Source organism: Scyliorhinus canicula, chromosome 11 (genome assembly GCF_902713615.1).
Source record: "Scyliorhinus canicula chromosome 11, sScyCan1.1, whole genome shotgun sequence".
NCBI classification, from domain to species: Eukaryota; Metazoa; Chordata; class Chondrichthyes; order Carcharhiniformes; family Scyliorhinidae; genus Scyliorhinus; species Scyliorhinus canicula.
The window spans coordinates 1,291,239-1,307,234 of record NC_052156.1 but is presented as its reverse complement, the minus strand read 5'-3'; the positions used below and the strand labels follow the sequence as shown (position 1 = coordinate 1,307,234).

At 49.0% G+C, this 15,996-nt stretch overlaps 1 protein-coding gene across 1 annotated transcript in view; it reads right to left on the bottom strand.

Moving 5' to 3' along the window:
• Window positions 1-1,402: 1,402 nt before the first annotated feature.
• Window positions 1,403-15,996, bottom strand: part of LOC119973702 (cytochrome b-c1 complex subunit 1, mitochondrial-like) — a 33,866-nt gene continuing 19,272 nt past the window's right edge. The window contains 5 exon segments of the mRNA XM_038812082.1: window positions 1,403-1,672; window positions 7,477-7,552; window positions 11,334-11,422; window positions 12,170-12,255; window positions 13,221-13,381. Of these exon segments, the coding sequence (XP_038668010.1) occupies window positions 1,608-1,672; window positions 7,477-7,552; window positions 11,334-11,422; window positions 12,170-12,255; window positions 13,221-13,381 (477 nt within the window). The 3' untranslated portion in view covers window positions 1,403-1,607.

Genomic DNA, 15,996 nt, shown 5'->3' with positions numbered 1-15,996 from the left:
CAATCCACCTACCCTGCACATTTTTGGACTGTGGGAAGAAACTGAAGGAAACCCCCGCAGACACAAGCCGGGAATCAAACCCGGGCCAGGAGAGGTTGGATAAACATGGGTTGTTCTCATTGAAACGACGGAGGTTGAGGGGAGACCTGATAGAGGTCTACAAAATTATTAATGGCATGGACAGAGTGGATAGTCAGAAGCTTTTTCCCAGGGTGGAAGAGTCAAGTACTACAGGGCACAGGTTTAAGGTGTGAGGGGCAAAGTTTAGAGATGTGTGAGGGAGGTTTTTTTTTTTTTACACAGAGGGGTAGTGGGTGCCTGTAACTCACTGCCGGAGGAGGTGGTGGAAGCAGGGACAATAGTGATGTTTAAGGGGCATCTTAACAAATACATGAATACGATGGGAATAGAGGGATACGGATCCCAAAAGTGTAGAAGATTTTAGTTTAGATGGGCAGCATGGTCGGCGCAGGGCCGAAGGGCCTGTTCCTGTGCTGTACTGTTCTTTGTTCTTACATTTGCAATTTACCAATTCACTGGGACTTTTTCAGAATCTAGGGAATTTTGGAAGATTGTAGTCAATGTATCCACTATTTATGCAGCCACTTCTCTGAAGACCCGAGGATGCTGGTCACCAGGTCCAGGCGCCTTGTCAGTCTTTAGTTTTATGGGTTTTCCTTGCACATTTTCTCTAGTGATTGATTACCTCCCTGTTACTTCTTGATTTTCAAGTGTTCTTGAGCTGATTTTTGGGTCTTCGACAGGGAACAACACAAGATATCAGTTCAGTACGTTTGCCATTTTCTTGTTTCTATTTAGAAATCAGCAATCTCAGGCGCTAAGGGGTCAATGTCCAGTGCTACGTCGCTTTTCCTTCGATACTGGAAGTTTCTATTATCCAGTTTTATATTTCTCCCTTTTTTTGTCACATTGGTGGGCTGGTCTAGCTCAAAGGGCTACACAGATGGTTTGTAGTGCACAACAAGGCCAGCAGTGTGGATTCAATTCCCGAACCGGCTTACCTGAACAGGGGCTGGAATGTGGTGACTAGGAGCTTTTCACAGTAACTTCATACTTGTGACAATAAACAATTATTATTTGCTGATTTCTAAAGTTTCCTAGTCTTCGGGGTTGCTGCTAATCTTCTTGACATTGAATATATTTGCTTTTAGTTTGACCTGTCCATCGCAGCCCCACGGTGAGGTCCCAACCCCGGCACAGCCCAATAGTGAGGGCCCAACCCCGGCGCAGCCCCACGGCCAAGGCCCAACCCCGGCGCAGCCCCACAGCAAAGGACCAACCCCGGCGTGGCCCCATGGTGAGGTCCCAACCCCGACACAGCCCCACAGTCCTCCCACCAGTGAATAGTGAATTCTTGTGCAGTCAATGCATTACAACCAGGTTTTCAGTTAGAGCAGCAGCTTTAATTCCACCGTTAATTATATACGTTCTGTACAGTTGGGTTACATCGGATTAAACAGTCTCCTACATTTTAAATATATTTTCCACCCTTTCAAATTTACAGCAGAAAACTAATGATACAAAACGTCACGAGCCTGAGGACTCAAAGCAGGATTACCCCAATCGCCGGTGTTTCTGGACCAGGCTCACAGGCGGAGCCAGTACATAGCACTGCGGATCCGGTTATAATCTGGTAACTGCTCAATTGGACCTGCCAGAGAGACAGAAAACATTAGTCAATGAATGAATTCGAGAGAGAGAGAGAGAGAGACAGAGGGAGAGACAGACAGAGAGAGAGAGAGGAGACAGAGAGAGAGAGAGAGAAAGGAGCCAGACAGAGAGAGAGAGAGAGAGAGAGAGAGGAGACAGAGAGAGAGAGAGAGAGAGAGGAGTGAAATATCAGACATGATGTGGAGATGCCGGCGTTGGACTGGGGTGAGCACAGTAAGAAGTCTTACAACACCAGGTTAAAGTCCAACATGTTTGTTTCAAACACTAGCTTTCGGAGCACTGCTCCTTCATCATGAGGAAGTTTGCACTGGAGTGCTGAGCTTGTGGCATTTGAGTGCTACAGTGAGAGTTTGGTGACTGAGGGAGTGCTGAGCTTGTGGCATTTGAGTGCTACAGTGAGAGTTTGGTGACTGAGGGAGTGCTGAGCTTGTGGCATTTGAGTGCTACAGTGAGAGTTTGGTGACTGAGGGAGTTAGGTGAGGAGGGAGTAAGGTGCTCCTTACATTTCATTTCCTATATTTATCAAAGAGCGTGAAGGGAGCCAGGAGTTTAAGAGTACAGCTGACTGGAAGTAGAGTCGGAGGGCGGAGATCCAGTTGGTCCAAGGGGCAGCTAATTCTGTAAAGTAAGAGGGGATGGAGGCTAGGGCAGTTGCATGCTCCTCCTGTAGGATGTGGGTGGTGAGGGAAACCACTGGTGTCCCCGCTGACTATACCTGCGGGAAGTGCACCCAACTCCAGCTCCTCAGAGACCGTGTTAAGGTACTGGAGCTGGAGCAACTTCGGATCATCCGGGAGGCAGAGGGGGTTATAGAGAAGAGTTACAGGGAGGTAGCCACACCAAAGGTACTGGACAAGAGTAGCTGGGTTACAGTCAGGGGAAAGAAAACTAACAGGCAGACAGTGCAGGGATCCCTTGTGGCCGTTCCCCTTCAAAACAAGTATACCGTTTTGGATGCTGGGGGGATGACCTACCGGGGGAAGGCCCCAGCGGCCAGGTCTCTGGCACTGAGTCTGGCTCTGGGGCTCAGAAGGGAAGGGGGAGCATAGAAAAGCAATAGTAATAGGAGATTCAATGGTTAGGGGAATAGATAGGAGATTCTGTGGTCGCGAGCGAGACTCCCGAAAGGTATGTTGCCTCCCGGGTGCCAGGGCCAGGGATGTCGTGTCTTCAGGATCCTGAAGGGGGAGGGTGAGCAGCCAGAAGTCGTGGTGCACATTGGTACCAACGATGTAGGTAGGAAAAAGGGTGTGGAGGTAATAAACAAGTTTAGGGAGTTAGGCTGGAAGTTAAAGGCCAGGACAGACAGAGTTGTCATCTCTGGTTTGTTGCCGGTGCCACGTGATAGCGAGGCTAGGAATAGGGAGAGAGTGCAGTTGAACACGTGGCTGCAGGAATGGTGTAGGAGGGAGGGCTTCAGGTATTTGGATAATTGGAGCGCATTCTGGGGAAGGTGGGACCTGTACAAGCAGGACGGGTTGCATCTGAACCAGAGGGGCACCAATATCCTGGGGGGGGAGGTTTTCTAGTACTCTTCGGGAGGGTTTAAACTAATTTGGCAGGGGAATGGGAACCGGATCTGTAGTCCAGCAACTAAGGAAGACGATAGTCAGGACGCCAAAGCACGTAGTGATGCAGTGGGGAAGGTAACAATGACAAAGGAGAGTACTTGCAGGCAAGGAGATGGGTTGAAGTGTGTATACTTTAATGCAAGAAGCATCAGGAATAAGGTGGGTGAACTTAAGGCATGGATCGGTACTTGGGACTACGATGTGGTGGCCATCACGGAAACTTGGATAGAAGAGGGGCAGAAATGGTTGTTGGAGGTCCCTGGTTATAGATGTTTCAACAAGATTAGGGAGGATGGTAAAAGAGGTGGGGGGGTGGCATTGTTAATTAGAGATAGTATAACAGCTGCAGAAAGGCAGTTCGAGGGGGATCTGCCTACTGAGGTAATATGGGTTGAAGTCAGAAATAGGAAAGGAGCAGTCACCTTGTTGGGAGTTTTCTATAGGCCCCCCAATAGCAGCAGAGATGTGGAGGAACAGATTGGGAAACAGATTTTGGAAAGGTGCAGAAGTCACAGGGTAGTAGTCATGGGTGACTTCAACTTCCCAAACATTGAGTGGAAACTTTTTAGGTCAAATAGTTTGGATGGGGTAGTGTTTGTGCAGTGTGTCCAGGAAGCTTTTCTAACACAGTATGTAGATTGTCCGACCAGAGGGGAGGCCATATTGGATTTAGTACTTGGTAATGAACCAGGGCAGGTGATAGATTTGTTAGTGGGGGAGCATTTTGGAGGTAGTGACCACAATTCTGTGACTTTCACTTTAGTTATGGAGAGGGATAGGTGCGTGCAACAGGGCAAGGTTTATAATTGGGGGAAGGGTAAATTCAATGCTGTCAGACAAGAATTGAAGTGCAGAAGTTGGGAACATAGGCTGTCAGGGAAGGACACAAGTGAAATGTGGAACTTGTTCAAGGAACAGGTACTGTGTGTCTTTGATATGTATGTCCCTGTCAGGCAGGGAAGAGATGGTCGAGTGAGGGAACCATGGTTGACAAGAGAGGTTGAATGTCTTGTTAAGAGGAAGAAGGAGACTTATGTAAGGCTGAAGAAACAAGGTTCAGACAGGGCGCTGGAGGGATACAAGATAGCCAGGAGGGAACTGAAGAAAGGGATTAGGAGAGCTAAGAGAGGGCATGAAAAATCTTTGGCGGGTAGGATCAAGGAAAACCCCAAGGCCTTTTACACATATGTGAGAAATATGAGAATGACTAGAGCGAGGGTAGGTCCGATTAAGGACAGTAGCGGGAGATTGTGTATTGAGTCTGAAGAGATAGGAGAGGTCTTGAACAAGTATTTTTCTTCAGTATTTACAAACGAGAGGGGCCATATTGTTGGAGAGGACAGCGTGAAGCAGACTGATAAGCTTGAGGAGATACTTGTCAGGAAGAAAGATATGTTGCGCGTTTTGAAAAACTTGAGGATAGACAAGTCCCCCGGGCCTGACGGGATATATCCAAGGATTCTATGGGAAGCAAGAAATGAAATTGCAGAGCCGTTGGCAATGATCTTTTCGTCCTCGCTGTCAACAGGGGTGGTACCAGAGGATTGGAGAGTGGCGAATGTCGTGCCCCTGTTCAAAAAAGGGAATAGGGATAACCCTGGGAATTACAGGCCAGTTAGTCTTACTTCGGTGGTAGGCAAAGTAATGGAAAGGGTACTGAGGGATAGGATTTCTGAGCATCTGGAAAGGCATTGCTTGATTAGGGATAGTCAGCACGGATTTGTGAGGGGTAGGTCTTGCCTTACAAGTCTTATTGACTTCTTTGAGGAGGTGACCAAGCATGTGGATGAAGGTAAAGTAGTGGATGTAGTGTACATGGATTTTAGTAAGGCATTTGATAAGGTTCCCCATGGTAGGCTTATGCAGAAAGTAAGGAGGCATGGGATAGTGGGAAATTTGGCCAGTTGGATAACAAACTGGCTAACCGATAGAAGACAGAGAGTGGTGGTGGATGGCAAATATTCAGCCTGGAGCCCAGTTATCAGTGGCGTACCGCAGGGATCAGTTCTGGGTCCTCTGCTGTTTGTGATTTTCATTAACGACTTGGATGAGGGAGTTGAAGGGTGGGTCAGTAAATTTGCAGATGATACGAAGATTGGTGGAGTTGTGGATAGTGAGGAGGGCTGTTGTCGGCTTTAAAGAGACATAGATAGAATGCAGAGCTGGGCTGAGAAGTGGCAGATGGAGTTTAACCCTGACAAGTGTGAGGTTGTCCATTTTGGAAGGACAAATATGAATGCGGAATACAGGGTTCATGGTAGGGTTCTTGGCAATGTGGAGGAGCAGAGAGATCTTGGGGTCTATGTTCATAGATCTTTGAAAGTTGCCACTCAAGTGGATAGAGCTGTGAAGAAGGCCTATGGTGTGCTAGCGTTCATTAGCAGAGGGATTGAATTTAAGAGCCGTGAGGTGATGATGCAGCTGTACAAAATCTTGGTCAGGCCACATTTGGAGTACTGTGTGCAGTTCTGGTCACCTCATTTTAGGAAGGATGTGGAAGCTTTGGAAAAGGTGCAAAGGAGATTTACCAGGATGTTGCATGGAGAGTAGGTCATACGAGGAAAGGTTGAGGGTGCTAGGCCTTTTCTCATTAGAACGGAGAAGGATGAGGGGCGACTTGATAGAGGTTTATAAGATGATTAGGGGAATAGATAGAGTAGACAGTCAGAGACTTTTCCCCCGGGTGGAACAAACCATTACAAGGGGACATAAATTTAAGATAAATGGTGGAAGATATAGGGGGGATGTCAGAGGTAGGTTCTTTACCCAGAGAGTAGTGGGGGCATGGAATGCACTGCCTGTGGAAGTAGTTGAGTCGGAAAAGTTAGGGACCTTCAAACGGCTATTGGATAGGTACATGGATTAGGGTAGAATAATGGAGTGTAGGTTAACTTCTTAAGGGCAGCACGGTAGCATTGTGGATAGCACAACTGCTTCACAGCTCCAGGGTCCCAAGTTCGATTTCGACTTGGGTCGCTGTCTGTCTGGAGTCTGCACATCCTCCCCGTGACTGCGTGGGTTTCCTCCGGGTACTCCGGTTTCCTCCCACAGTCCAAAGATGTGCAGGTTGGGTGGATTGGTCATGAAAAATTGTCCAAAATTCTATGATTAACCTAGGACAAAAGTTCGGCGCAACATCGTGGGCCGAAGGGCCTCTTCTGTGCTGTATTTCTCTATCTCTATCTCTGTAAGACCTCTTACTGAAATATCGGAGTGGAGTGAAATATCAGAGTGGAGTGAAATATCGGAGTGGAGTGAAATATCGGAGTGGAGTGAAATATCGGAGTGGAGTGAAATATCGGAGTGGAGTGAAATATCGGAGTGGAGTGAAATATCGGAGTGGAGTGAAATATCGGAGTGGAGTGAAATATCGGAGTGGAGTGAAATATCGGAGTGGAGTGAAATATCGGAGTGGAGTGAAATATCGGAGTGGAGTGAAATATCGGAGTGGAGTGAAATATCGGAGTGAGTGAAATATCGGAGTGAGTGAAATATCACGAGCCAGACTTTTCATTGCTGTCCTTCTCCAATTCCAGTTACAAGCAGACGCTGAAAAAACTCGGCAGCTCTCGTCACTGAATGCTACATGTGACCTCAGGCACATCTCAGCTCCAGGACATCACTGCAGGAGTTCCTCAGGGTAGTGCCCTTGGCCCAACCATCTTCAGCTGCTTCATCAATGACCTCCCTTCCATCATAAGGTCAGAATTGGGGATGTTTGTGGATGACTGCACAATGTTCAGCACCATTCGTGACTCCTCAGATACTGATGCAGTTCATGTCAAAATGCAGCAAGACCTGGACAATATCCAGGATCGGGCAAGTTACATTAACGCCACACAAGTGCCAGGCAATGGCCATCTCCAATAACCATTGCCCAGAGACTTCAAAGTAAAAATAACACATTTACCAAATAATCTTAATGCAGATAGTCCTGAATGCAGCAAATCCTGGACACAGGGTATCTGAATAGGGACACCCTCTCATACCCTCCCTATACCACATCTTGGACCCAGGATCTCCATCTCTGGTATTACTTTATAATTACTGCTCTTCTCCAATCTGTTCCCAGAGCTTTTAAAACCCACACTCTCATCGTTGTGACTATTCTGCAGAGACCATGGCTCTTCACCTCAAAGAGCCCAACCTGGGCAGACACAGGAGGTAAACAGTGGCTGCAGAAAAACTGCTGAATAAAATGGATTTAACTTACCAATGGCCGCGACTGCAGGGCACCTGTCGTAGATATAACGGCTACAAGCATCACGCAACATTTGAGCATCAACGGCCTGTGCCAGGAAACAATGCATAATTCAGTTATACAGTACAAACCGGCGGGCAAAGAGGGCACAACTGAGGGCTGATAATTTCCCAGGTCCTGATGGATTTAATCTCCCGGCCTGAGGAGACCTGGCTGGAGAGATGGTTAACGCGCTGGTTTTAATTTTCCACAATTCACTGGACCCGGGGAATTAGATTGAAAAATAGCAAATGTTACTCTTGTATTCAAAAAGGGAGGGAGATAGAAAGCAGGAAACTACAGGCCAGTTGGCTCAACATTTGTCACAGGGAAACGTTAGATGTGAAAGCAGGGCATTTGAAAAATTGAAGGCAGTCGGGCAGAGTCAACATGGTTTTGCGAAAGGGAAATAATGTTTAATTAATTTATTGGCATACTTTGTTGAAGCCACATGTGAAATGAAAAATGAAATGAAATGAAAATCGCTTATTGTCACGAGTAGGCTTCAACGAAGTTACTGTGAAAAGCCCCTAGTCGCCACATTCCGGCGCCTGTTCGGGGAGGCTGGTACGGGAATCGAACCGTGCTGCTGGCCTGCTTTAAAAGCCAGCGATTTAGCTGAGTGAGCTAAACCAGCCCCTCAGTGAGCTAAACCAGCCCCTAGTGAGCTAAACCAGCCCCTGTGCTGAGGATGTGCTGAGGATAAAGGGTAACAGGTAGATGTACTGGACTGAAAGATTTCCAGAAGGCATTTATTAAGGTGCTAGGGCGGCATGGCAGCGCAGTGGTTAGCACTGTTGCCTTCGGTGCTGAGGACCCGGGTTCGTCCCGACCCCAGGTCAATGTCTGTGTTGAGTTTGCATATTCTCTCCGTGTCTGTGTGAGGTTCACCCCACAACCAAAGACCTGCAGGGTAGGTGGATTGGCCACAATAAATTGCCCATTAATTGGAAAAAAATAATTTGGTACTCTAAATTTATTTAATAAAAAGATGCTATATCAAGAATTTTGCAAAAAAAATAAAGGTCACTGTGTATGGGGCAATATTAAGATGGGAAATGGACATAAAGAGGCAACAAAGGGACATAGGTTAAATGAATGGGCAAAGATCTATCAAATGGAGAATGATGTTGAAACTGTGAAACTGTCCATTTTCGCAGGAAAAGTTATAAAAATTGTATGAGCGAAATGTTGAGATTGCACAGCTCTGAGATGCAGAGGGATCTGGGTGTCCGAGGGCATGAATCACAAAAAAACTACAGCCAGCAATTAGGAAAGCCAATGGACTGTCATTGTTTATTGTGAGGAGAACGGATTACAAAAGTAGGGAGGTTATGCTTTAGTTGTACAGGACACTGGTGAGGCCACACCTGGCGTACTATGGACAGAATTGGTATCCTTATTTAAGAAAGGATGTAAATGCATTGGAAGCAGTTCAGAGAAGGTTCACTACACCAACACCAGAATGGACGGGTTGTCTGATGAGGAAAGGTTGGATAGGCTGGGCTTGTATCCGCTGGAGTTTTAGAAGAGAAAGAGGCAATCTGATTGAAAGCTTTAAAATCCTAAGGGGTATTGACAGGGATATGTGGAGAGAATGTTTCCACTTGTCACAGAGTCTAGAATTAGGGGTTGCTGTTTAAAATAAGAGGCACTGGAAGCCGAATCTTTGAATATTATTCAGGCAGAGTGAGATAGATTCTTGATTAACAAGGGGTGAGAGGTTGTCAAGGATCAGCAGGAATGTGGGGTTGGGGTGACAATCAGATGGGCCACGATCTTATTTAATGGGCTAGCAGCCGAGGGGCCAAGCAGCCACCCCCAGACCCAAATTTACACGTTTGCGTATACAGCATGTGAATGGCAACACTGATCTGGCACTTTGATTTCCACTGAAGCTGCATCTCTCAATAGGATACAGTTCCTCACACACTGACTCTCACTGGGGTACAGGGTCCCACACACACGGACTCTCACTGGGGTACGGGCCCCACACACACTGACTCTCACTGGGGTACGGGCCCCACACACACTGACTCTCACTGGGGTACGGGTCCCACACACACTGACTCTCACTGGGGTACGGGCCCCACACACACTGACTCTCACTGGGGTACGGGTCCCACACACACGGACTCTCACTGGGGTACAGTTCCTCACACACTGACTCTCACTGGGGTACAGGGTCCCACACACTAACTCTCTCTGGGGTACGGGTCCCACACACACTGACTCTCACTGGGGTACGGGTCCCACACACACTGACTCTCACTGGGATACAGTTCCTCACACACTGACTCTCACTGGGGTACAGACCCTCACACACTGACTCTCACTGGGGTACAGTTCCTCACACACTGACTCTCACTGGGGTACGGGTCCCACACACATTGACTCTCACTGGGGTACGGGCCCCACACACACTGACTCTCACTGGGGTACGGGCCCCACACACACTGACTCTCACTGGGGTACGGGTCCCACACACACTGACTCTCACTGGGGTACGGGTGCCACACACACTGACAATCACTGGGGTACAATTTCACACACACAGATTCTCACTGGGGTATGGGTCCCACACACACTGACTCTCACTGGGGTACAGTTCCTCACACACTGACTCTCACTGGGGTACAGGGTCCCACACACACGGACTCTCACTGGGGTACGGGCCCCACACACACTGACTCTCACTGGGGTACGGGCCCCACACACACTGACTCTCACTGGGGTACGGGTCCCACACACACTGACTCTCACTGGGGTACGGGCCCCACACACACTGACTCTCACTGGGGTACGGGTCCCACACACACGGACTCTCACTGGGGTACAGTTCCTCACACACTGACTCTCACTGGGGTACAGGGTCCCACACACTAACTCTCTCTGGGGTACGGGTCCCACACACACTGACTCTCACTGGGGTACGGGTCCCACACACACTGACTCTCACTGGGATACAGTTCCTCACACACTGACTCTCACTGGGGTACAGACCCTCACACACTGACTCTCACTGGGGTACAGTTCCTCACACACTGACTCTCACTGGGGTACGGGTCCCACACACATTGACTCTCACTGGGGTACGGGCCCCACACACACTGACTCTCACTGGGGTACGGGCCCCACACACACTGACTCTCACTGGGGTACGGGTCCCACACACACTGACTCTCACTGGGGTACGGGTGCCACACACACTGACAATCACTGGGGTACAATTTCACACACACAGATTCTCACTGGGGTATGGGTCCCACACACACTGACTCTCACTGGGGTACAGTTCCTCACACACTGACTCTCACCGGGGTACGGGTCCCACACACACTGACACTCACTGGGGTACAGGGTCCCACACACACTGACTCTCACTGGGGTACAGGGTCCCACACACACTGACTCTCACTGGGGTACGGGCCCCACACACACTGACTCTCACTGGGGTACGGGTCCCACACACACTGACTCTCACTGGGGTACGGGTGCCACACACACTGACAATCACTGGGGTACAATTCCACACACACAGATTCTCACTGGGGTATGGGTCCCACACACACTGACTAGGGCAGCACGGTAGCATGGTGGTTAGCATAAATGCTTCACAGGGGTACGGGCTCCACACACACTGACTCTCACTGGGGTACGGGTCCCACACACACTGACTAGGGCAGCACGGTAGCATGGTGGTTAGCATAAATGCTTCACAGGGGTACGGGCTCCACACACACTGACTCTCATTGGGGTACGCGCTTGAAGGTGAATCTTGCCATCAGTTCCTAGTTGGTTTCAAACAAACCGATATAATCAATACGTACATCGATCCTGGCATTCCACTCTGCCAATGAGATTCGTCGGCCATAACTGAGGACCTGGCGTCCGATATCTGCACATGCTGGTGTGGTGCCTGTGAACAAATCTGTACATTAGTGATCACCAGCTGACCAATGGTATTGCACACATCTCTCTCACTGCTCTCCCTGTCCATCTGGGTATGCTCCTCTGACTATGCCACTCTGGCACTGTCATTGGTGTACAATCAGTGGGCACCATCTCTGTGCCCCATGCTGTAGTCGGAGATCTGATAGAACACAGCTAATCCAAAACGGACTGGGGAGCACACATAGCACCTTCCTGCATTTATGCTTCAGGTCAACTGAGCAGTGAACTCTCCAGGGGCCTGGCAGTGGGTGGAGAATTCTGCAAAGTTGGCATAATTTCCAGCAACTCTGATAAAGAGGCAAGATTCCCAACCCATACAATACCAACTGGTATGGACTTCAAGGTGGGTGTACTGTCCATGAAGGGGGTGCAGTGCAGGCAACTCAGTGTTAGATTAGGAGGGCAGTTTGCATGGACAAACAAGAGCTGGAACCTGGAGCCAGGCCGTTGGAAGCGCTTTGTCACACAGTGAGCGGAAACCTGGAACTCTCCCCGCTGAATGGCTTGGTGTTGGGGATGGGGGGAGGCGCTTTCAGCCTGAGAGTGAAGCAGAATTGTTTTGTTCAGAAAGGGCCAGGAGGCACATGGAACAAAGGAAAGAAAATGGAGTTAAAATACAGATCAGAAAGAATCTAAATAAATGGGAGGAGAGAGATGAGGGGCTGAATGGCCGCCTGTGGTCCAGAATTTCTCCAACTGCTTTTCATCTTACCATCCAAATGTGCCACTAAGTGTGTCTTCAGTGTATTTTTGGCTCGGGTCACCTCACTCTCGGTCACACTTGTGCAAAGACGCATCCTAAACAGAACCACAAAGAAGCACCATTCTAAATGTCAATGCAAAAACGTGCCGTTCCCTCCCATTGACCCTCTCCCCGCATCTCCCACCCCGGTCTCTCCCCCAGTAAGGCGGGGGTGTGAACAACCTTCTTCTGGATTGGAGTCCCTCACACAGCAGAGATGAGTGGTCACTGATTAGAAGGGAACCTCGGCGGCTCCTCAGCTGCAGAAACCCCCGAGTCCTTCCAGCCAAGATCAGACACAGTGACCGCATGAAGCTGTCTTCTGGTCTGGATCAGTCTGCGAGCCTTTCCTTAGACTCTGGCCCTACAGCTATTGCTGCAGGACCAAACCTCTCATGTGCCAAAGTGCAGACTGTATTTGATCATTTGAATTCTTTGCAATAAACTCCCTCATTTATTTTATATTAAAACAAATTTTCCAATTAAGGAGCAATTTAGCGTGGCCAATCCACCTACCCTGCACATCTTTGGCTTGGGAGGGGGGTGAAACCCACGCAGACACGGGGAGAATGTGCAAACTCCACAGACAGTGACCCAGAGCCGGGATTGAACCCAGGTCCTCGGCGCTGTGAAGCAGCAGTGCTAACCACTGCACCAGTGCTGTTCCGGAAGCCAGCAGTGCTAACCACTGTGCCACCCTGTTAACCACTATGCCATCGTGCCACTCCGGGAGGCGGCAGTGCTGTGTCACTGTGCCATCCGGTGACGCTGCGATGCCAACTACTGTACCGCTGTGGTCCTCGTTGCCATGAGGCGGCAGTGATAACCACTGTGCCATTGTGCCGCCCTGGTCTTCAGCACCGTGGGGATGCACTAACCAGTGAGTCAGAACTCCCTCATTTATAATGCTTAATGTGGACAATTGGATAACTTCTAATTTTTCATCAGCAGGTTACAGTTAGTGATGCCAGACTGGAGGAATCAGATATCCCCGAACCAGAATCCAGAGCAGAGCATTTACCATTCTCCCTGGGCAAAGTGCAGCATATCTTCAATGCTCAATCCATCACAGACTAGGTGTATCCCCCACAGTCCTGTGTCAGAGTAACACGTATTGAACGACTGGAAGCTGTGACCCAGTTTATTCTCAACTGAAATCTGCGCCAGGCGACTAGACTGATTCTGCAGCAAAAAAAGGAGAAGCAATCATTGTACCCATTCACACACACACACACTGTCCCCGTCACACACACACTGTCCCCGTCACACACACACACTGTCCCCGTCACACACACACACTGTCCCCGTCTCACACTCCCAGGACAGGCTCAACAGGGGTTAACATAGAGTTCATTTAAATTCTATTACTAACCCAGGCTGACTAGTCAATCATCCAGTGAGCCCTGGATTACTGGCAGCCTGACTTCTACAGGTTCAGAATAACAGATTTTGAATAACCCTTTGACAAAGGGTCATCTTGACTTGAAACATTAGCTTCAAGGTCAGGGTTAGAATAGGGCAGTGGTCTCAGAGGGTTAGAGGTCAGTTAGAGTAGGGCAGGTCAGAGTTAGGGCAGTGGTCTGCAAGGTAGAGTTAGAGCAGGGCAGTAGTTTCAGAGGGTTAGAGGACAGAATTAAGAATAGGGCAGTAGTCTCCGAGGGTTAGAGATCAGAGTAAGATTTAGGGCAGTGGTCTCAGAGGGTTAGAGGTCAGAATTAAGAATAGGCAGTGGTCACAGAGGGTTAGAGGTCAGGGTTAGAGTGGGGCAGTGGTCACAGAGGGATAGAGGTCAGGGTTAGAGTGGGGCAGTGGTCACAGAGGGATAGAGGTCAGGGTTAGAGTGGGGCAGTGGTCACAGAGGGTTAGAGGTCAGGGTTAGAGTGGGGCAGTGGTCACAGAGGGTTAGAGGTCAGGGTTAGAGTGGGGCAGTGGTCACAGAGGGATAGAGGTCAGGGTTAGAGTGGGGCAGTGGTCACAGAGGGTTAGAGGTCAGAGTTAAGAGTAGGGCAGTGGTCTCACCGGGGGGGGGGCTGCAGGAGGCTAGAACGGTTCCCTGGAAGCATTTGAGATGGAGGTGAGAAGTGTTTCCTTTCAGAGGGCGGTCAGTCTGTGAAATTGGAGAGAGCAGTGAAGGTTGGCTCAGTGAAGGCAGAGTCAGACAGATTTCTGATTGATAATGGAGTGAAGGGTTATGGGGGACATATGGCGAAGTGTAGATCAGCCATGATCTTATTGAATGGCAGAGCACGCTCTCCCCCTGCTCCTATCACCTTTACTCCGATTTCCTGGGGTGGAGGGCATGGAGGGATTCCAAAACAAAGGGGAAAATGTGAAAATTAAAGTTTTGCATAGAACATAGAAAAATACAGCACAGAACAGGCCCTTCGGCCCACGATGTTGTGCTGAACTTTTGTCTTAGATTAAGAACAAATTAATCTACACCCCATCATTCTACCGTAATCCATGTACGTATCCAATAGCCACTTGAAGGTCCCAATGTTTCCGACTCAACTACTTCTACAGGCAGTGCATTCCATGCCCCCACTGGGTAAAGAACCTACCTCTGACATCCCCCTATATCTTCCACCACACCTTAAATTTATGTCCCTTTGTAATGGTTTGTTCCACCCGGGGAAAAAGTCTCCGACTGTCTACTCTATCTATTCCCCTAATCATCTTATAAACCTCGATCAAGTCGCCCCTCATTCCTCTCCGTTCTAATGAGAAAAGGCCGAGCACCCTTTGCTTCTTTTGAGAGGACACGAATGGCAGCAATTGCCCATCAACAGACTGCTTGTGCAGTCAAAGGGGAGGCAGTGGTGTAGTGGTATTGTCGCTGGTCTAGTAATCCAGAGACCCTGAGTTATGCCCTGGGGACCGGGTTCGAATCCTGCCACTGCAGATGGTGAAAGTCTAAACCTGACCAGAAACCATTGTCGATTGTCGGAAAAACCCATCTGATTCTATAATGTCCTTTAGGGGAAGGAAATCTGTCATTCTGACCTGGTCTGGGCTACATGTGACTCCAGACCCACCGCAATGTGGTTGACTCTTAACTGCCCTCAGGGATGGGCACTAAATGCTGGCCAGCCAGCGACACCCACATGCCATGAACAAATAAATAAAAAGATTGTGAGTCTCACGAGTCCCCCGAGCAGTGTTCTTCAAAGTCGGGGGCGTGATGCGTGGGTGGATGTCGGGAGGGTCGCGGAGCCGTTGTCCGCGGCTCTCCCGATCGCGCAAATCCCCGCGCAGCAGCCGGTGTTTCATAACATTTCATAACGCCGGCTGCAAGCGGCCACGAACATGTTTAAAAAAAGTTTTGGCCGCATTGCGCATGCTGATCGGCACGCATGCGCAGTCCGCGATCATGTAAAAACAATTCAGCCGCATTGCGCGTCGATAATCGGGCACGCATGCGCAGTGCGGACGCTATTTTTTTTTAGACGGTTGCAGCTTTTTGTTTCACAAGTTCTGGAGTGGTTTTTTTTCATTTATTTTATTCATTTTATTTTTTTTCATTTATTTTATTCATTTTATTTGTTTTACAAGTTCGGGGCGGGGGTTTATTTGATAAAACTTTACAGGAAATTTTTTTTAGAACTTTGGACAGATGGAGACTCCATACTTTCCGACACAGGAAGGCTTCATCTTCATCCAACAGGTTCCATTGGAGGAGCGTGTACCAGGGCCAAAGGGACCCAAAACCATTTCCTCCATTTTTGTCAGCAGCAAACAAGGTAAGAGAAAATGGTGGGTCGCGCAGGTCGGCGGCCGTGGGTCGCGAAGGTTGGCCG